Raw genomic sequence first — 26,234 nt, forward strand, 5'->3', positions numbered from 1 at the left:
CGGGCCTGCCCTGTGCTCAGGTGTGGGGAACACGGGCCTGCCCTGTGCTCAGGTGTGGGGAACACGGGCCTGCCCTGTGCTCAGGTGTGGGGAACGGGCCTGCCCTGTGGTCAGGTGTGGGGAACGGGCCTGCCCTGTGCTCAGGTGGGGGGAACACGGGCCGGCCCTGTGCTCAGGTGGGGGGAACACGGGCCGGCCCTGTGCTCTGGTTGGGGGAAAGTGGGCCTGCCCTGTGCTCTGGTTGGGGGAAAGTGGGCCTGCCCTGTGCTCAGGAGTGAGGAACATAGGCCAGCCCTGTGCTCAGGTGTGGGGAACACGGGCCTGCCCTGTGCTCCAGTCAGGGGAAAGTGGGCCTGCCCTGTGCTCAGGTGGGGGGAACACGGGCCTGCCTTGTGCTCAGGTGGATGTTCATCTCTGGGTCCACTGGGACATCTCTCTGCTGGCCTGTATGGCTGTGCATTTAGAGATATAACCTTGTGTGCCCTTTGTAATAATATGTAAATACCAACTGCTCTGAGTTGAGAGAGAGAGAAAGGGAGCAGTGTGAAGGAGGATGGAGGTAAATCCCACCCACTGAAGGTTAAATAGAACATGAAGAGCCAGCAATGGGGGAAGACAAGTGCTGTGTCCATCTCCCATCCCTGCTCAGTTCAGCATGCTCACATGAACCTCCTGTCATACAGCAGGCACCCTACAGGCACCAGAGGCTGCAGAGTGTAAGAAACAAGGTCTCCTCCCCATGCACCCACCACACACACTCCTGAGATAGATGAGAATTAGACCCCATAAGAGTGTCTTAATCAGTGATTGTTTAGAGTGCCAAGGGCACTTCAGTGGGCATGGGGGTGCAGGTGGATGCTGGGGGCTTGAAAGTCAGAGAGAGAGGGTCACAGTTCCACGTGGGTGGGAAGGCATCCAGGCCGAGGACAGGACAGACCCAGGAGAAAGCGTGATTGTGCTTGGTGCATGTACAAACCATATGTCCCACGTGGTATGTCAGGGCCCAAGGTGCCTGGCTGGGTAAGACCACACAGGCTGCCGGAGGCGCAAGGTCCGGAGTGTTGTGGATGTGTCCATATACAACACCGCTTTTCCCATCTTGTGAAATATGCACAGGAATCAGCTTGATAAAAACCTAGGTGTTCGTGTTCTTACTGGAGGACACACCTTAGGTTCCCCAGCAGCAGACCTCCTAATACTGCACCTGGAATTAGGCTCCTTTACTCCCTCAGGCAGCAGGACTCACACATGAGGAAACTGAGCCTGGCCCCCTGTGGTCACAGAGTGTGCCTCACGGGACTTTCCACATGGCAGGGAGAGCAGAGCCAAGGGACCCCCTTCATCAACAGGCAGCCAGATCTGAGTGGGCCAGAAGGAGCCAGGCTGCACGGGGCTGCCTGCACATGAACCTACGGGGACAAGGAGATAAGTGTGCCTTCTAATAGTCTATGTCCCGCCTAACGCATTGGAGCGTGAAACTGCAAGCAGGGAAGAACTGTCAGTGAAAACACTAAACGACAATTCCAGGGGCGTCATGGACCCCGCAGCGGATGCTGTGGATGTTCGTGCCTGGCAATGTTCTAGGTGCTTTGCATACCTTATGATTTGTCCTTAATGCAGAGTTTCCAGACAGGGAAAAGGCCAAGTGACTTGTCTAAAGCCTCACAGCAGATTAAAGCCAGAGCCAGGAATTTTGAACCCACATCTGTCTGAACCAGGGCCAGTTCCATTTGGCCGTGGCAAACTCTGAAAACAGACATGATGAGATGCAGGTTGAGACAGTTAACCAGTGGCTTGATCAGAGGAGGTAGAGACCAGGGTCAGGGAACCTGTTAGCCAGCCATTATAAGAGCCTGTGCTGGAAGGCCAAGGCGGGAGGATCACCTGAGGTCAGGAGTTCGAGACCAGCCTGGTCAACATGGTGAAACCCCGTCTCTACAAAAATACAAAGTTAGCCAGGTGTGGTGGCGCACACCTGTAATCCCAGCTGCTCGGGAGGCTGAGGCAGGAGAATCGCTTGAACCTGAGAGGCAGAGGTTGTAGTGAGTCAAGATCGTGCCATTACACTCCAGCTTGGGCAACAAGAGCAAAATTCCATCTAAAAAAAAAAAAAAAGAGTCTGTGCGAGGGGAGGATGGATGGAGGAGGTCTTCAGAGTGATCAGGGTTTGGAGAACCAGGCCCAGATAGGATCAAGGAAGGTGGAGGAGCCAGGGTCCCAGGAGTGCTTACCTTGGGCTGGATGGAGGATGTGACACCAAGAAGGAACTGGAGGTTTCAGGGGGAGGTGATGGGATTCCTATCATTCATGGTGAGGGGAGGTGGCTGGAGGGCTACAAGGGGGAAATGCCATGTGGCAGGTGGAGCGCAGGGTATACAGGTCTGGGACTGATGGGGTGGAGCAAAGGCAAGGACTTGATTTGCTGGCCATTAGTTTGGAGATGGAAATATAGAACAATGAAGGACATGGCCATGATGTCGGCCGGGGTGCGTGAAGTAAGTCTAGTCTGTGTGACAGGAGGCTATAAGCTGCCAATGAACAGGGTCAACTCAGTCCCTCCCAGACATCCAGGTCCACGCAAGCATTTAATAAACAGGATTTGGCCTTGGTGACCTAGACAGACAGCTGAGGGGGGAAGTAAGGAATTCCTTTTATTATACTGTCACCAAATTGTAAATCAAGAATGTATACTGTTTTTCTTAATTTAATTCATTATACTTATTGACAGTATTGAAATAACTGTGCCCTTGGAAAATGCACATGTACAGAATCCCAGCTACTAGCTCATTTGGGCTCCTTTCCTTCCCGTGAGGCAGGGTTTGCTGACTGGCCACGTTCATGCCATAAGCCCCACAGCTTTCCCTTACACCCACCTGGCCCTGAAGGCTTTTTAATTGTAACCTATACCCTAAACCAGAGGTCAGCAAACATTTTCTGTAAAGGACCAGAGAATACATATTTGAAGTAATGCAGGTCTCGATTGTAACTACTCAATTCTGCTGATTATTAAATCAATCAGCAGCCACAAACAATACGTAAATGAATGGGCATGGCTGTGTTCCAATAAAACTTTATTTACAAAAACAGGTGTGGGCTGGATTTGGTCTGCTGGTTATGTTTTGCTGATCTGCCCTAAACCATTCCAGAAAACAGATTCCTAAAAACCTCTTTCTGCTCTTCAGTCTTTCTCAGTAATGTGCTGTGGGGGCCCTCAACCTTCAGATTCAGTCAGTTCTAATCTACAGCTAGCTGCATTTTATGCCCATGGTGCTCACTGGCACCCTCAAGAAGAAAAGAAAAGCTACACCCCCTCACTGCACACAGCTTGCTAGGAGGGCGCAGTTGGCAGTCTGCACACCAAAAATAATCTCCTGATGTTTACAAAGGAGCAGTTTTTTAAAAAGCCTATTAAATGAACTGACATTGCACAGACTTGAAAGGGCAAGTGCAATTTCAAAATTAAGATACTGTTTTAGATTGATGTGGCATCAGTAGACATGAAGTACTCCACCAGCCTCCCAGCGAAATTAAATATGCATGTTCTTGTCATCCCTGTAAGCCCTAATGCAGAACCTTGATAGTTATATTAGTGTGAATCAGATCTGGCGTATGCCTGTCTGATTACATTTCTCCTTACCAGTTTTTTTCTTGCTCACTGTTGACCTGGCTCCCCAAGATGAGTTCTTTGTGGTCTGGGACACAGTGTTGTTTCCATCAGATGAGTGTGTTCTCGCGCACTGTGGTCGCCTGTGTGCTCTCTGTCCCCACCTGCTTGTTTGCTGTCTCTCTGACACACACACGCAAGCACACACACACAGACACACACACGAGCACACACGCTTGGCTCTTCCACTAGCCATCATCAGTGTCTCCACTCTGCAGGTGTTTGCTGTTTTCTTCCATTGACTGAATGGCTTTGTTTAGTTTTGTGTTTTTTGTGTGTGTGTGTTTTCTTTTGTTTCATTTTTTTGAGACAGTCTCACTCTGTCACCCAGGCTGGAGTGCAGTGATGCAATCTTAGCTCACTGCAACCTCTGCCTCCTGGGCTCAAGTGATTCTCCTGCCTCAGTCTCCCAAGTAGCACATGTTACCACCACACCCGGCTAATTTTTGTATTTTTAGTACAGACGGGGTTTCATCCTGTTGGCCAGGCTGGTCTTGAACTCCTGACCTCAAGTGATCTGCCTGCCTCGGCCTCCCAAAGTGTTGGGATTACAGGTGTAAGCCACCGTGCCCAGCCTAGTTTTTTTTTTTTTTCCTAATGTTTTTAAAATGCATTAGGTTCCTCAATAAGTGAAATATATAATTACCATTATGAGCCATCAGTTCCACTCCCGGGTATAGGCTAAAAAGAATTTAAAACTAGTGTTCAAACAAGAACTTGTACACAAATATTCATAGCAGCACTATGCACAATAGCTAAAAGGTGGAAATAACTGATGAACACAGGAGCAAAATGTGGTGTGGCCATACGATGATTCAACAAGAAATAGGATGGAAGCACTGATACATTGCTACAACATGGATGAACCTTGTGTTAGTTTGTTCTCACATTGTTATAAAGAAATACTTAAAACTGGGTAATTTATAAGAAAAGCGGTTTAATTGGCTCACAGTTCTGCAGGCTGCACAGGAAGCACAATGCCAGCATTTGCTTCTTGGGAAACCTCCGGGAGCTTCCAGTCATGGTGGAAGGCGAATGAGGAGCACTTGTGTCACATGACAGAGCGGAGCAAGAGGGAGAGTGTTTGGAGGAGATGCCACACACTTAACCAGACCTTGCAAGAATTCACTATCTCAAGGACAGCACCAAGCCGTAAGGGATCTGCCCCCATGACTCAGACACCTCACACCAGGCCCCACCTCTAAACTGGGAATTACAGTTCAACATGAGATTTGGTGGGGACACATATTCAAACTATATCAAACCTTGAAAATATTATGTAAGTGAAAGAATCCAGAAACGAAAGACCACATATTGTATAATTTCATTTAGAAGGAATGTCCAGAAGAGGCAAATCCACAGAGACAGAAAATAGATTAGTGGTTTCCAGAGACAAGGGGAAGAAAGGAATGGTGAGTGAGTACTGATAGATGCAAGGCTTTCTTTTGGCAGCGAGGGCAACATAGCAAGACTCTGTCTTTATAAAAAAATTTTTAAAAATTAGCCAGGCATGGTGGTGTGCTCCTATAGTCTCAGCTGCTGGGGAGGCTCAGGCAGGAGTATCATTTGGGCCCAGGAGTTTGAGACTGCAGTGAGCTATAATTGTGTCCCTGCACTCTAGCCTGCGCAACAGTGAGATCCTCTCTCTGAAAAAAAATTTAGGCTGAGTACAGTGGCTCATGCCTGTAATCCCAGCACTTTGGGAGGCCGAAGCAGGTGGATGGCTTGAGCTCAAGAGCTCGAGACCAGCCTGGGCAACATGGCGAAACCCCATCACTGTGAAAAAAATACAAAAATTAGCCAAGTGTGGTGGTGCATGCCTGTAGTCCCAGCTACCTGGGAGGCTGAGATGGTAGGATTGCTTGAGCCTGGGAGGTGGAGGTTGCAGTGAGCCATAATGGTGCCACTGCACTACAGCCTGGGTGCCAGAGCAAGACCCTGTCTCAAAAAAAAAAGTTAAATTTTCCTTTTGGGGTGATAGAAACATTTTGAAACTATATAGAAGTAATGGTTACACAACACTGTAAATGTACTAAATGTCACTAATGGTAAATTGTATGTTATGTGTGTTTTACAACAATAAAAAGAAAATGAACAAAAACTGTCAGTAGGAATTTTGGGAAAAATGCAAAGATCACAAATATTTGTTAACATAATGATGGTAGAAAGAATGACATTATCTTCCTATCAGCAGATACACTGAGGCCCTTACCCTTTGGAGAGATTTAGATAAACAAGTGCCTCACATGTGCTTGAAAAATTCACATTTCAAACATAATTGTGTTTATATCCCGAGTCCTGAATAACTCCCCATCCTCCTCTTCCCCCGGCCCCGGCAGTACCCTTCTACTCTCTGTCTGTACTAATTTGACTGCTCTAGGGACCTCATATAAGTGGAATTATATAGTATTCGTCTTTTAAAGCCTGGTTTATTTTACTTAGCTTATGTCCTCAAAATTCATCTATGTTGTAGCATATGTCAAAATTTATTTCCTTTTTAAGGCTGAATAGTATTCCATTGTATGGATGTGTACCACAGTTTGTTATCCATTAATCCCTTGATGGACACTTGGGCTGCTTCCACCTCTTAACTTTTGTGAATGCTCTGAATATGGAAGTACAAATATCTGTTCAAGTCCCTGCTTTCAATACCCAAAGTAGAATTGCTGGATCATATGGTAATTCTATTTTTAATTTTTTGAGGAAATGCTATACCATTTTCATATCTACTGGACCATTTTACACTTCTACCAACAGTGTGCAAGGGTTTCAATTTCTCTATATTCTCTCCAACAATTTTTATTTTCTGGTTTTTATTTTATTTTATCTTATTTTTATTGTATAGTGGCCATTCTAATAGGTATGAGGTGGTATCGCTTTATGATTCAACTCCTATTTTAAAATAGAGTTACTTTACACTTAACAGTAAAACTACTCACCGTTATTTCCATTAGCAATGGAACCTCTCCATTAGGCACTGCAGTAACTTCAACAGTATGGAATAGTTCATGTCATAAAAATTAAAGGATTAGATGTCCCAAGACAGAGAATCCAGAGGACAAAGCACACTGCCAGTAGGAGGGTATTTATTTCCATCTTTGCGGAAGGCAGCTGGGGAGTAAGAACCTCTGCCCTGATGAGCTTTCCTTGGCGAAACCTGGTTTTTACTGCTGACCATAACTCTTCAAAAGCTGTCTTCCAGCACCCCACTGTTTTACCACAGCTTCTGTCCTTCCAGGACAATCCTTTATTTCTTTGAACCCATGAATGTGCTGTAATGCCTATAGAGTATCTCCCTGGACCTACTCTGGTCCCTGAACCATTTTTCTGCTCTTCTCTTAGCCAGCACTGTCTCCACTTCCCCACCCTCTGTTCTCTCTGGAGCCAAGTCCTCCCAGGCTTTCTCCTCTCTGCACCATGGTAAGCACTCTTACCAAGGCCACCAGTGGATCTCCATGTTGCCAACTACAGTGTCAGAGGCTGTAGCCTCAGACCGTCACTCCCTCTCTCTGAAACACTTCTTCATTTAGATTTTATGACAGCTCTCTCGTTTCTCCTTCCATTGCACACTGACTCCTTCTCAGTTTTTTGTTACACCACACACTTCAGAGTTGTCTTTGACTTCTGTCTTCTACTCCTGCATCCAACTTACCAGTGAACTCGGGTGTTTGTCCTTGAAATGCATCGAGAATCTGATCTCTCTCACCTCCTCTGCCACTCCCATTCTGCCCTAAGCCACTGTCATTCCTCACCCGAATTGTTGCTGGAACCTGCTAACAGGCTCCACTGCTTCACACTGCAGCCCAAGTGATTTGTCTACAGCCCAAGTCCAGTCACTACCCTCTGCTCAGAATCCTCCAGGGAATCCCCATCTCGCCCCAAGTCAATTGGAAATTCCTATCATAGCTCATAAGACCTACGTGAACTGCCTCCCTCCCCTTTCACCACTCTCCTCCTACCTCATTATGCTCTAACAACACCTGCCATTTCCAGCACATTCCAAGCACATTTTTGCTGCTGGGCTCTGCATTTGCTGTTCCTTCTGATATCTGATTCTGAGTGACGATAACCACTTTTAATACATTGGTGTACATATGTCTGGTCTTTTCTCTCTTTATTTGATCAACTTCTATTCTACCTAAATATACAAACTATTTTTTACAAAATTTAGATTTTATTTTACATACTTTTTGGTATAGTTTCTCCAAATATCCACATGACTGTCTCCCTACTTTCTCTTGATCTTTGATCAAATGGTACCTGTCTTAGCTCAGGCTGCCATAACAAAATACTGTAGACTGCGTGGCACAAACAACAGAAATTTATTTTCTCCTGGTTCTGGAGGCTGAGAAGTCCAAGATCAAGGTGCATGTCAATTTAGTTTCTGGGGAGGGCTCTCCTCCTGGCTTGCAGAGGGCTACCTTCTCACTGTGTGCACACTTGGTGCCACACAAGCTTCCTGGGGTCCTATTTTATAAGGGCACTAATCCCATCATGATGGTCTCATCCTCATGACCTCACTTACACCTAATGACCTGCCAAAAGCCACATCTCCAAATACCATCACACTGGGGCTAGGGCTTCCACATACGAATTTTGGAGAAACATGATTCAATCCATGGCAGTAACTTATCAGAGAGGTCTCCCCTGACTACCCTGTATAAGATAGAAGCTCTTCCTGCCCTATTACTTTTTCTTCTCTTGACACTATTTTTTAATTGTCTTCAAAGCATTTATCACCTCCAGACATTATTTACCTGTTACTTGTCTGCCTCCACAGTACAGTGTAAGGCCCTGAATGGCAGGGACTGCAGCAGTTTTTATTCACTGGCTTATTTCCAGCTCTCAGAATAAAGTGAGGCACACAGACACTCCTTACGTATTTGTTGAATTAATAAATTAAAACATTCACTCATATATGCATTGCTGAACCATTTACATAATAAAAAATTTGGAAATAGCAAAATAGCACACATCTCCAGTATTGAGGTTAAATAAATGCAGGCAGAGCCACACAATGGAACGCTATGTAACCATTAAAAAATGGTGCTATCAAATATTTAGTGACATGGGAAAATGTTTACCTTTTTACATAAAAACACCTTGTTACGTAAAAACAATACCAAAAAATGTATACAAAAAAGCATATAAAATAAAATCTACATTTTGTTAAAAAATAAATTTGTGTATCTGTGTAGAAAGGGAGATCAAATAGATCTTCTATTTGAAATATGCACACCAAAATATTTTATTTATTTACTTATTCATTTATTTAGAGATTAGATCTCACTCTGTTGCCCTGGCTGGAGTGCAATGGTGCGATCTTGTCTCACTGCAGCCTCTGCTTCCCAGGTTCAAGCAATTCTCCTGCCTCAGCCTCTTGAGTAGCTGGGACTACAGGCGTGCACCACCATGCCCAGCTAATTTTTGTATTTTAGGGTTTCGCCACATTGGTCAGGCTGGTTTCCAACTCCTGGCCTCAAGTGATCTGCCTGCCTCAGCCTCCCAAAGTGCTGGGATTACGGGTGTGAGCCACTGCGCCCAGCCTGTACACCAAAATATTAAAAGTGGTTAACACTCAATGGTGAAATGTCGGGTGGTTTTCATTTTCTTTACTAATTAGTTCAAGTTTTTATAATACATGTACATTGCTCTTAACGATCTTGAAATCTAATTTTTAAATTGCAAGTTGTCGGGAGAGAGAATATGATTAGCTCACCTCTGGCCCGAGCACCTGTGGACAGGAAGTGAGGTCTGCTGGTATGTAGGGTGACCTCTCTCAGAGACTGAGGGGGCTCAGTTCTCTACGAGGAGAGGAGGTTGAGGAAGGAGTGATGGAGGCTCTCATACCAGCCGGAACGATGATAGCAACAGTGGGGGATGAGAGGAAAGGCCAGATACGCGCTCTCTAAGGTGTAAACCTAGAAGATACTAGAACGATCATTTCCAGTCACACTTGTCATTTCCTTCACTTAGAGATTATGAGAAGCCTCCAGTGTAAGAACAAGAAAGGCCCTTTGAGCTCAGCCAGCCCAACTCCTTCCTGTACAGCTAGAGAAGCCAAGGCAGAAGTAAAGTGGCCTGCCACTGTTTACAGCTGGTGGCAAAGCTGGGGCTAGAGTCCAGGTTTTCTGCCCCGGGGTCCAGCGCTCCTTGCACCACGTTGCACTGCCTCTCCACTCTGATGCCAGGGCAGCCCATAGCTTAGTCAGACGGTGTTGGCCCCGAGCTGACAGTTAGGTCTGCTTCAAAGCTCCGTCCCTGGCTTGCAGGAATTGCAGCCCAGGGCTGGTGGTTATTCTGGGTGGTTATAAATGGGAGGGAAGAGGAACAATCTGTGGACACGAGACGGAAGCAGTGTCCACTGAGCCTACTGTTAAGTGCAGTAGGTGCTTGAGATGGAGGAGAGAAGTAAACGATATTTCTCCTGATGAGTTACAGTATCCCAAGTGTGAAAATCCCTGATCTGCTGAATCTGCAAAGCCCTTCTGTGGGAGGGGAGCCCATGTGAAGGAGTACTTCAGCAGAATGACTCTGCTTTTGAATTCTGAGATTCTGGGGGGCATCTCAAAAGGGAAAATCCCTTTAAGGGAATATTTGGATTAAAAGCACTCTGACAAACCCTGACTAAGTCCTGGTTACTCACTTCTAGCAGCAATGATCTTTGTTTTTGTTTTTGTTTTTACAAGATAGAGTTTGCCTTTCTGTTTTAGGGAGAAACTGATTCCCCTCTAACCCCTCTGATATTGTTTCTTGTCATATTGATGAAAACCAGTGGGAAGAGCCAGGTGCAGTGGCTCATGCCTATAATCCCAACGCTTTGGGAGGCTAAGGTGGGCGGATCGCTTGAGCTCAGGAGTTCAAGACCATCCTGGCCAACATGGCAAAACCCCATGTTTCTATTTTTCTATTTGAAACCCCATTTTTTACTACCAAAAATATAAAAAATTAGCCAGCTGTGGTGGTGTGCACCTGTAGTCCCAGCTACTCAGGAGGCTGAGGTGACAGGGTTGCTTGAGCCTTGGAGGCAGAGGTTGCAGTAAGCTGAGATCATGCTACTGCATTCCAGAGCAAGACCCTGTCTCAAAAAAAAAGAAAAGAAAAGAAAAGAAAGAAAACCAGTGGGAATTGCTAACCTATGTTGAAGCCTATTTTATGCCTAGTAGTTCCCAAACAGGGGAAATTTTGCCTCCCAGGAGACATTTGGCAATGTCTGGAGTCATTTTGGGTTGTTACAAGCGGCCATGAGCAGGGGCTAGGGTGTGCTACTGGTGTCTAGTGCGTAGAGACCAGGGACGCTGTTAAACATCCTGCAATACACAGGACCACCCCCACAATAGAGAATTACATAGCCCAAATGTCAATAAAGCCAAGATTGCAGACCCCTGGCCTAGCAGGTCTTTCTGTAGTGGACAGGAATTTCTTAAATCTAAGAACAATCATTTCCAAGTCTACCCTCTCTTATGGAATTAGACAAAGGGCTATATATTAGTGTTTTCTTCTTTTTTATTCTTATTTTTTTACTTTTTGTTCTGTTAATAAACTAGCTAAAAATCTAGCAGTTACTATATATTTTGCTCTAAAATATCTTTATTCTAGAACAAGTGCACTCATTAATTTAAAAAGTTTTAATGAAAATTACAGTGCCCATTTGATTAATGTGTTACAAGTTTTAGAGACCCTTCAACATGATAGTCCAATTTTTAAAAATGTGCCTTACCTTAAAAGGTTTTTATAATGACTTATATATTATATATGTTGTAGAAAAGTTGAAAAAATGTTTCTTAAGAGAGGTTTTTGACCAGGCATGGTGGTTCACGCCTATAATCCCAGCACTTTGGGAGGCCAAGGTGGGAGGATCACTTGAGCCCAGGAGTAGGAGACAAGCCTGGCCAGCATGGCGAAACCTTGTCTCTACTAAAAATATAAAAAAAATTAGCCAGGCATGGTGGCAAGCACCTGTAGTCCTAGCTACTCAGGAGGCTGAGGAATCAGAATTGCTTGAACCTGGGAGGCAGAGGTTGCAGTGAGTTGAGATAGCACCACTGCACCCCAGCCTGTGGCAAGACTCTGTCTCAAAAAAAAAAAAAAAAGGGTTTTTTTTTTTAAATGGTGATTCTACCACTTAGAAGGAAACATTTCAGAATATTATTGTGTATTTCTCAATGAATTTTTAAAATAGTTATCATTCTATTTACACAAATTCATTTCTCCAAAATGAGTCTTTGTAAATATTCAGTTTCCTGCAGGGTGCAGTAGCTCATGCCTGTAATCCCAGAACTTTAGGAGGCAAAGGCGGGAGGATCACTCGAGTCCAGAAGTTTGAGACCAGCCTGGGAAACATAGTGAGACCCTGTCTCTACAAAAAATTTTAAAAGTTAGCTGAGTGTGGTGATACATACCTGTGATCCCAACTACGCAGGAGGCTGAAGTAGAAGGATCACTTGAGTCCGGAAGGTTGAGGCTGCAGTGAGTCATGATCATATCACTGCATTCCATCCTGGGAGACAGAGGGAGACCTTGTCTCAAAAATAAAATAAAATGAAAAATAAAATAATAAAAAAACAGGTGCTTAGTACTCCATCATGTAATACTGAACCCTACATTACCTAAAATCCTGTGTTGAACACAGGTCATTAATTGTTCACTATTATAAATAATCTATAATGAACATTCATGCTTTTCATGTTGCTTTTTAAATAGTACAGCAATCTGGATTGTTCTGGAGACTTTGGGACATGATTATTTAATGCCTAGTTTATGACAGAAACAGAATAGATAGGTGTCCTACCAGTGCAGCAGAGGAAACACCATTTGGAATAACCAAGTGAAGGGATTTTCCCTAGGAATGGGATTTTAAACTTGGGTAGACCAACCAAAACATGTATCTGTATATATACAGATGTATGTATGGAAATACCAAAAAGAAACAATAATTGAAGAGATAAACACCAAGCTTTTAGCCATGGTGACTCTGGGATAGAAAATTGGGACTGAGGGGAGGAACAAGAAGAGAAGAGGAACTTTGGGGGTTTTTTTCCATTATCTTCTTTATTCTTTGAATTCTTAACTATAAGAATATATTCATATGTAACTTGTGTAATACTTAAGCACAATGCACTTGAGAGAATGATTTGGATCCTCATGGATGGGAGGCCTGATTTATGTCAGCAGTTACTCATCTTTCACTTTTTTATCCAGCCCTAGTATTGCTGGGCACATTGTGGATAATGGATGAGCATCCCTGGAGATGGTATATTTTGGTAAAGAAGTTCTAACATGCATTTAGATGATGGGCCTTAATAATTTGTTCTCTTCTCAGTGTATTAGACATGACTCTTCTGCATCCATCGTCTTTGACATAGAAGATGGCAGTGGTGGAAATAGTCTAGGGCCAGGATCCTGAAGGTTTCATTGCTTTAGGTGCTGGTTTAGAGAAAGTTTCTCTGTGAAGCATGCACACTTGGTCCCTGGGCCAATAGATAATGAGATTGTTCTTTTTTCCTTCAGGCCGGACACCTGGTCCCTGGCTCCAAGCGGAGGCAGTCGGGCAGAGCTCTGATGACATCAAAGGCAGAAATTCTCAGGTAACACAAGACTCATGTCTCTGAATGTAAAACCAGGAATTATCCTCAGGGGGCACAGAAATGGTAAGGGTACGCTTTCTCCTTAACAGTTTTATATTTTTCCTCAGACTCCTTTTCTTCAGGGAAAGCCATTTGGTGGATCTTTGTTCCAAGCCAGAATGAAACACTCACCATTTCAAAATCTGAAGTGTGACAAAAGGCAGGGCTTCCCTGGAATCACCACTACATACAGAAGCAAGTTTAGCAACTCTGACATTCTGCAACAATCATGCCAATCACTTCCCATTCTTCCTCAGTTATGATGGCCTGTGAGAAAAACTGAATAATGTATAAAACATAATTCAGTATTCTCTCTCATCTATAGAATACATGGTTTCTTTTAGCACACTCGGAGTTTTTTTTCCCCCACCAATGTTATAATTGATTTTGGCCAAATTTAGTCACAATTCAAGTACTAATACCTACAAGAAATGAACAGAACTAGAAGGGAACCCAGACAGCTGCTTTTGTGATACGACAGTCCTTGAAGAAACACCTTTAGTCTCACCCAGGGCATCTTAAACAGAAGTATTTCCTAACCTGGACACAACGTCTCCCTGCACATCTTTAAAAGTCCTTTGTTTCTTTAAAAACATGTATTCAGTCGAACAATAGTCTCCCCATTTCCGAATCATATGTGACAGACTACAGAATCACTTGCAGTTAAACCAGGCAATTCTGCAGCTGTGTGGAACATCAAGGAAAGTGACCTGAGAAGGAAGAGGCTAGGTTCCTGGAAGCTAGGATGAGTTCCTCAGAGGAAAAAGTACATCCTCTAGCAGATTAAGTATTACCCTTTTCTAACCACAGATGATGTAAGAATTGCAGTAACGATTCTCAGATGATCACAGGTTCAAAACTGTGCATATGACTGTAGTTAAGGAAGAAGTATATATACATAGGAAAAAAGACAGGAAGAATATACACAATATTGTTAACAGGTAGAGAGCATTCTGAGAAGATGGCAGAGGAGAAAGCACCAGGAATCTGTGGACAACAATTGCATTGGCGGAATCTGTCTGATGTAATTTGTCTCATGTATTTTGGAAGTCTGGGATTCATTAAAGGCTTGCAACTTCCAGGGGAAAGCTTGGACAGTAAATTGTGCTCTTAGTACAATAGTAACTACTCATCCTCCACCCCCCAGCCCATGGCAGGCAACTGGGCACGTGTTCCTGGAGCCACCTGCACACAGCTTGCAGACCCAGGGTGGGCACAAAAAAAACCCTGTTCTCCAGATACTGGGGAATCTGTTCTCTGATTGCTTATTGCTGCTTCTGATCACAGAGGTACAAATAAAGAGATGGGCAGCCATTGTTGCACCTCCTCTTATTGTTGTACCTCCTCTTATTGTTGTAAATCCCTTTCCCTCTGGCTGAAGTGGCCTCCTGGGGATTTCAAGGGCTGGTGGCCATTTTGTTCCTCCTGTCCTTTCTCTTTTTTTTTTTCCCATCTGGGAGCCAAACATTAAAGACGAACATTCAAAGGCTACTACATATATGATGAAAATTAGAAAGTGACCACATATGCCCAGGGAAAGGCATGAGCTCAGAAAAGACCACGAATACCTTAAGAGTACACCTCAGGCTGATTCTTAGCACAGAGACAGCCTACAACAATCAAAAAAATAAAACGAACAAAAACAATAAGAAAAACCAGCAAACCCTGGGGGAGAGAGAGAATTGATATCTAGAGTTACCACATTATTAGATTAAAATGTAGAGTTTTCAACAACAAAAATCACATCATACAAAAAACAGGAGAGTATGGCCCATTCAAAGGAAAAAAAAATACATCAATAGAGACTGCTTTTAAAAAAGACCTGATGGGAGATCTACTAGACAAAGACTTTAAAACAACTGTCTTAAAGATGCTCAAAGAACTAAAGGAAAATGTGGAGAAAGTAAAGAAAATGATGTATGAACAAAATGGAAGTATCAATGAAGAGGAAAAAAACATTCTAGAGCTGAAAAATACAACAAATGAAATGAAAAGTTTACTAGAGGGAATAAAAGGCAGACTTGCGCAGGCAGATGAAAGAATCAACAAACTTGAAGATAGGACAACTGAAATTATTGAGTCAGAAGAACATAAAGGAAAAAGAATTAAAAGTGAACAAAGCCTAAGAGACCTGCAGGAGACCATGAAGCAGACTAACACGCTTATTGTGGGAGTTCTAGAAGGAGAAAGGAAAGAGAAAGGATAAAAAATAAAAAAGACTCTCTGAAGAAATAATAGATCAAAACTCCCCAAATCTGTTGAAAGGCATGAATATAAACATCCAAGATGCTCAGTAAAGTAAGATGAACTAAAGAGCCACACCAAAGAAACACTATAATCAAATTTTCAAAAGGCAAAGAGAAAATCTTGAAAGCAGCAAGAGAGAAGTGACTCATCACATACAAGGGATCCTCAGTAAGACTGTTAGTAAATTTATCATCTGAACTTTGAAGGCCAGAAAGTAGTGAGCCCATATAGTCCAAGTGCTAAGAGAAAAAAACTGTCAAGCAATAATTTTGTATCTGGCAAAACCATTCTTAAAAAGTGAGGGAGAAATTAAGATATTCACAGATAAACAAAAGCTGAGGGAGTTTGTTACCACTAGACCTGCCTTGTAAGAATACACAAGGGAGTCCTAAAGGCTCAAATGAAAGGACATGAGGCAGTAACTTGAAGCTGTCGGACGAAACAATGACCTCACTAAAGATAGCTATATGGCCAAGTATAAAAGCTAATATTATTGTAACAACAGTTTGTAACTATACTTTTTGTTTTCTACATGATTTAAAAGATAAAACATTTAAAAATTTTTTAGTTTAAAAGCTAATGTTATTGTAACTTTGGTTTGTAACTATATATTTAGGGTTATACATAATTTAAGAGACTAGTGTATTTAAAAGACTTATTAATTTATGTTTTGGGGCACACAATATATAAAGATGTAATTTGTTCACATCAACAATTAAAAGGAGTGGTGATGGAGCTGTAAAGAAGCAGATATTTTGTATGTTATTGAATCTAAGCTACTATAAAATCAAATCATAGTGTTATAACTTTAGGATGTTAAGTGTAATTCCTATGGGCTATGGCCTGAAAGTTTGTGTCCCTCAGAATTCATATGCCAAAACCTAAACCCTAATGTGACAGTATTAAAAGATTGGGCCTTTGGAGAGATGATAAATCATCAGGGCAAAGCCCTCATGAATGAGATTAGTGCCCTTATAAAACAGGCTTAAGGGAGCTTGTTCATCCCTTTCACCATGTGAAGTTGTAGTTTGAAGGCACCATGTATGAAGCAGACAGCGAGCCCTCACAAGACACCATATCTGCTGGTGCCGTGATCTTGGACTTCCCAGGCTCTACAAATTTAAGAAATAAATTTCTGCTGTTTTCATAAATTACTCAGTGTTATAGCAGCCTGAAAAGACTAAGACACCATGGTAACAACACAGAAAATAGCTATAGAATATATACAAGAGGAAATGAGAAACAAATTTAAACATTTCACTATAAAAAAAGTCAACTAAACAGAAAAGAAAGGGTATGAGGTACAAAAAAAACTATACAGAAAACAAGCAGCAAAATGACAGAGTAAATCCCTCCTTGTCAGTAATTGCTTCAAATATAAATGGATTAAACTTTCCAATCAAAAGATAGAGATTGGCAGAATGGATTTTTAAAAATCTGATCCAACAGTATGCTGTTTATAAGAGACTCGGTTTAGCTATAAAACACACAGGTTGAAAGTGAAAGGATGGAAAGAGATATTCCTACTGTGATCAAAAGAGAGCAGGGGTGGATCTACTAACATCAGGCCAAATAGATATTAAATGAAAAAGTTTACAAGAAACAAAAAGGACATTATATGTTAATACAAGGTTCAACAGAGCAAGAAGACATAACAGTTACAGATATTAGTTCACCTAATAACAGACCATCAAAATGCATGAAACAAAACTGACAGAAATAAAGTGAGAAATAGACCTATAATAATAGTTGAAGAATCAAATATTCTACTCCCAATAATGGGTGAAACAACCAGACAGGAGATAAGGAAAGAAATAGAGAACACAAAAAAGCTGTATATAACAGACATATACAGTACACTCTACCCAACACAGCAGTATATACATTCTTCTTAAATGCACCTGAGACATTTTCCAGGAGAGATCATTTGTTAAGTCACAAATTGAGTGTCTTAAATGATTTTAAAATATAGATATCAGGCCAGGCACGGTGGCTCACGCCTGTAATCCTAGCACTTTGAAAGGCCTAGCGGGGTGGATCACCTGAGGTCAGGAGTACCAGATCAGCCTGGCCAACATGGCGAAACCCTGTCTCTACTAAAATACAAAAAAAAGCCGGGCATGATGGCAGGCACCTGTAGTCCCAGCTACTTGGGAGGCTGAGGTGGAAGAATTGCTTGAACCCAGGAGGCAGAGGTTGCAGTGAGCTGAGACTGTGCCATTGTACTCTAGCCTGGGCAACAAGAGTGAAACTCCATCTAAAAAAAAAAGATAGATATCAGACAAAATATCTTTCCTAACACAGTGGAATAAAATTATAAATCTAGAACAGAAGTAAAACTGGAAAACTTAGAAATTTGTAGAAATTAAGAACTATACTCTTAAAAAACTAATGGAACAAGGAATAAATCAGAAAGGAAACTATAAAACACCTGGAGATTAATTAAAATGAACATACAACATACCAAAATTAATGGAACACTGAAAGCAGTGCTAAGAGGGAGATTTATAGCTATAAATTGTTACATTAAAAAACAAGAAAGTTATCAAATCAGCAACCTAATTTTACAATGTAAAGAGCTAGAAAAAGAAGAACAAACCAAACCTAAAGCTAGCAAGAAGGAAGGAAATGAAGAAAATTAGAACAGAGATCAGTGAAATAGAGAATAGAAAAACAATACAGAAAATCAACAAAGCCAAAAGTTGGTTATTGAAAAGATTAACAAAACTGATAAACCTTTAGTTAGATAGACTAAGGAAAAAATAGAGAAGACTCAAATTGCTAAAATCAGAAATGAAAGTGCATATATAACTACTAATCCAACTGAAATAAAAAGGATTATAAGACAGTATTATAAATAATTTTATGCCAAAAAGTTGGATAACGCAGATAAAATGGACACATTTCTAAAAATACAAAACCTACCAAGACCAAATCTCAATGAAATAGAAAGTCTGGCTGGGCATGGTGGCTCACACATGTAATCACAGCAGTTTGGGAGGTTAAGGTGGGAGAATTGCTTGAGGCCAGGAGTCTGAGCCAGCCTAGACAACATAGTAAATCCTGTCTCTACAAAAACAAAAATTTAATTAGCCAGACATGGTGGTGCGTGGCTGTAGTCTGGCTACTTGGTAGACTGAGGAGAGAAGATTACTTTAGCCCAGGAATTTGAGGCTGCAGTGAGCTATGGATTGCACCATTGCACTACAGCCTGGGTGACAGAGTGAGACCCTCTCAAAAAAGAAAGAAAGAAAAAGAAAAGAAAAAGAAGATAGAGAGTAGAAGGATGGTTACAAACTAGTGGGGGAGTGGAGTTGGGGATGGTTAATTGGTATAAAAAAATAGAAAGAATAAATAAGAACTACTATTTGATAGCACAACAGGTGACTATAGTCAATAATAATTTAACGGTGCAGTTTAAAATAACTCAAAGAGTATAATTGGATTATCTGTAACACAAAGGATAAATGCTTGAGGGGATGGATACCCCATTTTCCATGATGTGATGATCACTCATTGCATACCTGTATCAAAACATCTCATGTACCCCATAAATATATACACCTACTATGTACCCACCAAAAAAAAGAAATAGAAAATCTGAATAGACTTACAACTAGTAAGGACATTTAACCATTAATCAAATGTCTCCCAAAAAAGAAAAGCTCTGGACTTCATGGCTTCATTGGTGAATTCTACCAAACGTTCAAAGAACTAACCCAATCCCTCTAAAAGCGTTCCAAAAAATTGAAGAGGAGGGAACACTTTTTATCTATTCTATGAGACCAGCATTATCCTGATGCCAAAGCCAGACAAAGACACTACAAGAAAACTACAGACCAATATCCCTTATAAACATTGATGCAGAAATTCTCAATACTAGCAAATCAAATCCAGTAGTATATTAAAAGGATTATATACCATGACCAAGTTGGATTTATTCCTGCATGGCAAAGATTATTCAATATATAAAAATCAGTTAATGCAATATATGGCATTAATAGGATGAAGGGAAAAAACACATGATCATCTCCATTGATGCAGAAAAAGCATATGACAAAATTGAAGACCTTTTCATGATTAAAAACATTCTCAATAAACTAGGAATAGAAGGAAACTCCCTTAACATAATAAAAGCCATATATGAAAAATCTACAGTGAACATGCTCAATGGTGAAAGACTGAAAGCTTTTGCTTTAAGATCAGGAACAAGGCAAGGATGCCTGCTTTCATCGCTTCTATTCAGCATAGTACTGGAAGTCTATCCAGAGCAGTTGGGCAACAAAAAGAAATAAAAGGCATCCAAATTGGAAAGCAAGAAGTAAAATTATCTCTGTTTGCAGATGATATGTTGTTATATGTAGAAAACTCTAAAGATTTCACCGAAAAAAAGCTGTTAGAAATATTCAGCAAAGTAGCAGGATACGAAGTCAACATACAAAAATATGGTTGTATTTCTACATACTAACAATGAGCAATCTGAAAAGAAAATTACAGAAATAATTCCATTTATAATAGCATAGAAAAGAATGAAATAGTTAGCAGTTAACCAAAGAGGTGAAAGATTTGTATAATGAAAACTATAAAACATGGCTGAAATAAATTAAATAAGACATAAATAAATGCAAACACATCCCATGTTCATGGGTTAGAAGACTTAATATTGTTAAGACGTCAATATTACCCAAAGCAATCTGCAGATTCAGTATAAACCCTACTAAAATCTCAATGACATTTTTTTCAGAAATAGAAAAACCCAGAATCCTAAAAGAAGAATCCTAAAATTCACATGGAATCTCAAGGAACTCCTTGAAATAGCCACAACAATCTTGAAAAAGAAGAAGAATCTAGGGGACTCATACTTCCTATTTCAAAACTATAATAATCGAAACAGTGTGGTACTGGTGTCAAGACAGACGTACAGACCAATGGGATAGAATAAAAAGCAATAAATAAATAGAATAAAAAGAAATAAACCCTTGCATATACGGTCAAATGATTTTAACAAGCATGCCAAGACCCTTCAATAGGGAAAGGGTAGTATTTTCAACAAATGATGCTAGGAACACTGGATATCCCCACGTAGAAGAATGAAGTTGGACCCCTACCAATACCATATGCAAAAATTTACTCAAAATGAATCGAAGACCTAAATGTAGTACCCGAAACTGTAAAACTCTTAGGAGAAATCACAGGGCGAAAGCTTCATGACATTGGATTTGACAGTGATTTCTTGGATATGACACCAAAGGCATAGGCAACAGAAGAAAAAATAAGCAAACTGGACTTCGTGAAAATCTTTAAAATTTGCATATCAAAAACAACATAAAAAAGAAAAGGCAACCCACAGAATGGGAGGAGATATTTGCATATCATATATCTGATAAGACATTAATATCCATAATATGTAGAGAACTTATGAAACTCAACAACAAGAAAACAAATAACCTAATTTAAAAATGAGCAATGGACTTGAATAGACATTTCTCCAAAGAAGATAAACAAATGGCCAAAGAGCAGAGGAAAAGTTGCTCAGCATCACTAATCATTAGAGAAATACAAATCAAAATTACAATGAGACAACACCTCATACACATCAAGATGGCTGCTATCAAAACAAAACAAAATAGCAAGTGGTGGCAAAGATGTGGAGAAAATGGAACCCTTATGCACCGTTGGTGAGAATGTGAAATGGTACAGCTGCTGTGGAAAACAGTATGGCAGTTCCTCAAAAACTAAAAAAACAGAATTACCATATGATCTGGCACTTCCACGTCTGGGTATATACCCAAAAGAATCTAAAGCAGAGCCTGGAAGAGGTATTTGTACACCCATGTTCATAGCAGCATTATTTACAATAGCTAAAATGTAGAAGCAGCTTGATCCTTTCGTAGTTGATGAGTGCGATGATTGGGTATTCATGTGCATGTGTGAGATGTGCCACCTCTGAACCTTGTTACAGCCTTGGCACATTACCCATCTGACCTGAACTTGGAAAAATAAAATAAAATAAATAAAATGTAGAAGCAACTCAAGTATCATAGATAGATGAATGGATAAACAAAATGTGATGTACACATGTACGGTGGAATATTATCCAGCTTAAAAAGTAGGAAGTTGTAAAATATGCTTCAATATGGATGAACATTGAGAACATTATTCTAAGTGAAATAAGCCACTCACAAAAGACAAACACTATATGCTTCCATTTACATAAGTACTTACGGTAGTAGAGACAGAAAGTAGACTGGTGCTTGCCAGAGATTAGAGGGAAAAAGAAAATTGAGAGGTATTGTTTAATGGGTACAGAGTCTCCGTTTTACAAGATGAAAAGAGTTAAACAAAAGTGGGTACTGATGATTGGTTGCACAACATTATGAATGTATTTAATACCCCTAAATTAGACACTTAAAAATGATTATTAGTTAGCTGGGTGTGGTGGCTCATGCTTGTAATCCTAGCACTTTGGGAGGCCAAGACAGTTGGATCACCTGAGATTGGGAGTTCGAGACCAGCCTGACCAACATGGAGAAACCCCATCTCTACTAAAAATACAAAATTAGCCAGGTATGGTGGTGCATGCCTGTAATCCCAGCTACTTGGGAGGCTGAGGCAGGAGAATTGCTTGAACCCATGGATGGAGGTTGCGGTGAGCCAAGATCACACCATTGCATTCCAGCCTGGGCAACAAGAGTGAAACCCTGTCCCCCCGCAAAGAAAGTTACTAGTGTAAATTTTATGTTATTTATATTTTACCACAATAAAAGTGGAGAAAAAAAGTTAATAGGCATTCACTCTGGAAGACTATGGCTGACTTTTACTTTCTTCTTTTTGCATTTGTACAATTTCCAAGTTTTCTACAATGATTATACTATTCCTGTCATCAGGAAAATATAGTAATAATCATAATCATGTTCCTTCATATTTGTATGGCTCTTTAGATTTTTCAGTTAGCTTGCATAAGTTATATCATCTAGTCCTTTTAATAACCCTGTGATGTAAGCTGGAGAGATAGCTTTAATGCCATTTTTATAGAAAACTGCTCTAGAAATTTGAAGAACTTGCCCATGTCACAATGCCCAGACCTTCTGACCTCTTGTCCAGTGCTTCTTCCATAATGCCTCACTGCTTTTCCTGGCATGTTAGAATCTCCAGGGACAAGAATCCTCCTCACTACCGATGTGTCAGACATTGTGCAGGATCTGGTTCCCAGCTTCATGGCAGGCATGCACCCAGATCACCTGAGTCTGGTGTTTTGATCTCCGCCTGCCAGTCTAGTCAAGGTGGATTGTAAAGTCTCCTTTGGGCATTCCACAGTCAAAAAGATCTTTGTATCTCACTGGATACCATCTTAATTCATTTTCACTGCAGTGAGACACAAAACAATCACCCAGAGAAATCACTGGGTTCTAGACATTGCAAACAATACCCCAGGGACTGCTCCTTTTTATGGATAGAGTGGTCAGTGCGTGGGTGGGAGCCCTGGGCTGGAAGTCTGAATGCCTAAATCTGTTTCTTGCCTTTCTACTGCCTTGACTTGGGATCTCCAGCATGTTTTTTGATTTCCCTGAGCTTTCTGTCAAGTGAATTGCTGATGATCGGTTCTGTAAATGTTTTTATAAGACAGTATTAGGTCCTCACATACCATCAACTACATATCCCATTTCATCATGTTTGCACCTACAGTCCCTTGGGTAAAAAGCAGCTCTTTGCATAAGCATCTCCCCAAACTTGACAGCCTTATGCGGTGCCCAGCCTGTTTGGGGGGGTAGAGTAGGAGGGCTTTCATGTGCAAGAGTCTTCTAACTCCACCTGGGAATGTTCTGTTATGTTTCCACAGTTATCTCTGAAGACTCTTCGGTGAGAAGACAGATGAAGCCAGGGTCCTGGGGTTCCAGGTTGCAGAACAACATGTCAGACCCCGCCCACCCCATGCTCAAGCTGTAATTCAGTTGGCATACAGGCTTGGAATTGAGAATTTATGTATTGTAAATATGTGGTTTGCACGGGCTTTAAAGCAGTATTTTAATGGACTTTTATTTCAGTAATATTTTTTAAAACACCCCTCATTTTTCCGTTTTTTACACTGCATCTTGGCATTTGTCTGTCAGCACAGATAGAGCCCTGTCCCTCCACCTAGTGCCCACTCCATGACTGTGAATATGCTTGCAGGCTGGCCCTTCCTAGATTCTGAACCGTTTGTAGAGAGTCCTTCGTTTGCAGGTAGCCCCAAAGTTATAAATATCCACAACGGCTTCTTATTGGCATGATTTTATATTCTCATCACACTAACTGCAAAATCAAACCAAACAATGCCTTATCAATGATGCAGCTCAGAGGAAGTAGTGTGTTCCCCACACCCAGACAGTGCCACGCGGCCTCCAGGGAACGAGATGCCATGTCTCGCTTTCATTTTGCAGTACAGGGATTTTTTTTTTCTGCTTAATGTAAATATATCACAAAGTAAAGGCAAGAGTGGGCTTGGCCCCTCAGATGCAGACCACAGGGCCCCTTTTGTAACTGAATAATCCTCCAAGTAGCCAATGCTCCTACTGTTTACAGTGTCCCTAGTGCCCAAGTCTCCGTCACTTTCCTTCTGTTCCCTCCAAGTTCCCAGTCCCATCCCGGTAGCCAGCTTTACGAGATTTTGCTGTTTCTTCCCTGCAGATTAAAAACATACACAACTCATCATTATGCTAAACTACCAATTGTATCTCAGAGGTCTCCCCTTCTGCCCTTGCTTCAAGTGTGGACTTCATGGAAAATATGACATGAAAAAGTGTAGAATGAAACATCGTGTGAAATACCTGCCACAAATACCTGGTGCCTCACTGCCCCCTTCTTAGGATCTTTGGAGCCACCCATCGGGCAAAACCTAGCTCCCTTCTGAGCTAAAGGAGAACCTTGCCTGACAACTCCACATTCATTCCCTTGTGGTGAGCACCTGTCTGTGGGGAGATGTGTGCAAGCTCAGCCACTCTGAATATGGAAAAGGTCAGGCCGGGCTGGGCCTGCTCTTCACTCCCTCTTCTTGATCCTGCGGGGAGTGGAAGTGTGTTTTTGCTTGCTGCCTGATCCCTGATGTTCCCCATCCTTGGTCGGGGAAGACTGTGACAGAGGAAGGAGAAAAAATAGAAGGAAACAGACTGATCCCTGGGCTGTGCTCAAAATAGCTGCCCTTTAAAGGAAATCAGGCAGGGAGGGGAGGGAAGCCAGTGAAAAGAAATTTGCTTTGCAACACCCCACACACACATTCACCCCCGAAGGATATCGTGTCCAGACCAAGCCATCCAGAAAGGCAGCCGGTCAGGAGGGTGTGGGCAAACACGACTGCATCTGCCTCACTGTTGTCTGGAGTAAAGACCCAGGTGGTATCCTGCCGCAGTGCTGTGCTTTCTCATTCCAGATGGAAGCAAGTGAGCCAGGGTCAAATTCCCATCTCTGGGGGAATGAATCAAGCCAAAACTGTAACAGCTAAATCAATAGAAAAGAAGTTTTTGCAGGTCATCAGCTCTGGGCATAAACTAATTTGTTTTATTGGTTCTGGAAGATTTCCAAAAAGCCAGAATTTATTATTATAACATTGTCCACTCCACCGCCCTCACAGTTGTATAAAATAATTATAAAAGTTTTAATGATCCTGATTAAGAAGACCCTAAACAAAGGCAACTCCGCCTTCAGAGTAGACTGCCTGCCCTAATGAGGTGTTTAGGCATTCTTGTCCCCTGTGGCTGGGATGGAAATTAAAATAACACTATTTAAGGACAGAGGGGGCTGGGAGCAGTGGCTCACGCATGTAATCCCAGCACTTTGGGAGACCGAGGTGGGTGGATTACTTGAGGTCAGGAGTTCAAGGCCAGCCTGGCCAACATAGTGAAACCCTGTCTCTACTCAAATACAAAAAATTAGCTGGGCGTGGTGGCTCACACCTGTAATCCCAGCAATTTGGGAGGCTCAGGCACAAGAATCACTTGAACCCTGGAGGCAGAGGTTGCAGTGAGCTGAGATGGTGCTACTGCACTCCAGCCTGGGCAACAGAGCGAGACCCTAATTCAAATAAAAAAAAAAACAGAGGGGAGGAAGGAGCAGAAACCAAAAATGGCAATTAGGGAGAAATCTCAGGAATGTGGCATCCCATCTCCCCTTGAGACCTATCACTGAATTCACAACCCTTGGAGCTCATGCTGGTGCACTGAGTTCCTTTGGCGGTGTAAAGGTTTAACTCCTTGACTGTAAACCCATACTTAGAGACATCTGAGTCATACAGTCCCCGCCATTGTCACATATTCTCAATGACACTGCAGTCTGTGACTCCTCCAATGTTTCACCTGTATTTTATTTTTATTGATGTCTCCTTCTGCAGATTAATTTCTTTGTACTTAATAAACTTTAGTAAGCGGAAATGCTTCCAGTCGTTTTCTTGTTAAAACCCATCAGTGGTCACCAATATTTATCTAAACCAAACATTTTTAAGGATCAGGAGAAGTTGAAGTTCTAAGAATGACAAAAAAAAAATAGATATTTATATGGATAAACTGCTTGCTGTAACATACTGGTAGATAACAGGGCCTTTCTTTCTTGAGCTAACTAGCCTAACTGGTATTTGGAAAAACCAAGCAAGAAAAAAAAAATTTCTCAGGTGAATTTTTAAAAAAGTAGGTAACACTATATTCAGTTTGATTAACATAGAATGGGTG

General features: G+C 41.6%; 1 protein-coding gene across 1 annotated transcript in view; it reads left to right on the forward strand.

The window, feature by feature from the left end:
• WIPF3 (WAS/WASL interacting protein family, member 3) overlaps positions 1–25,944 on the forward strand; it is a 49,686-nt gene extending 23,742 nt beyond the window's left edge. The window contains exons 10-11 of the mRNA XM_011953951.1: positions 13,175–13,251; positions 23,378–25,944. Of these exons, the coding sequence (XP_011809341.1) occupies positions 13,175–13,251; positions 23,378–23,401 (101 nt within the window). The 3' untranslated portion in view covers positions 23,402–25,944. The remainder of the gene's footprint in view (positions 1–13,174; positions 13,252–23,377) is intronic.
• The last annotated feature ends 290 nt before the right edge of the window (positions 25,945–26,234 follow it).

This window comes from Colobus angolensis, unplaced genomic scaffold (assembly GCF_000951035.1).
Source record: "Colobus angolensis palliatus isolate OR3802 unplaced genomic scaffold, Cang.pa_1.0 Scaffold378, whole genome shotgun sequence".
NCBI classification, from domain to species: Eukaryota; Metazoa; Chordata; class Mammalia; order Primates; family Cercopithecidae; genus Colobus; species Colobus angolensis.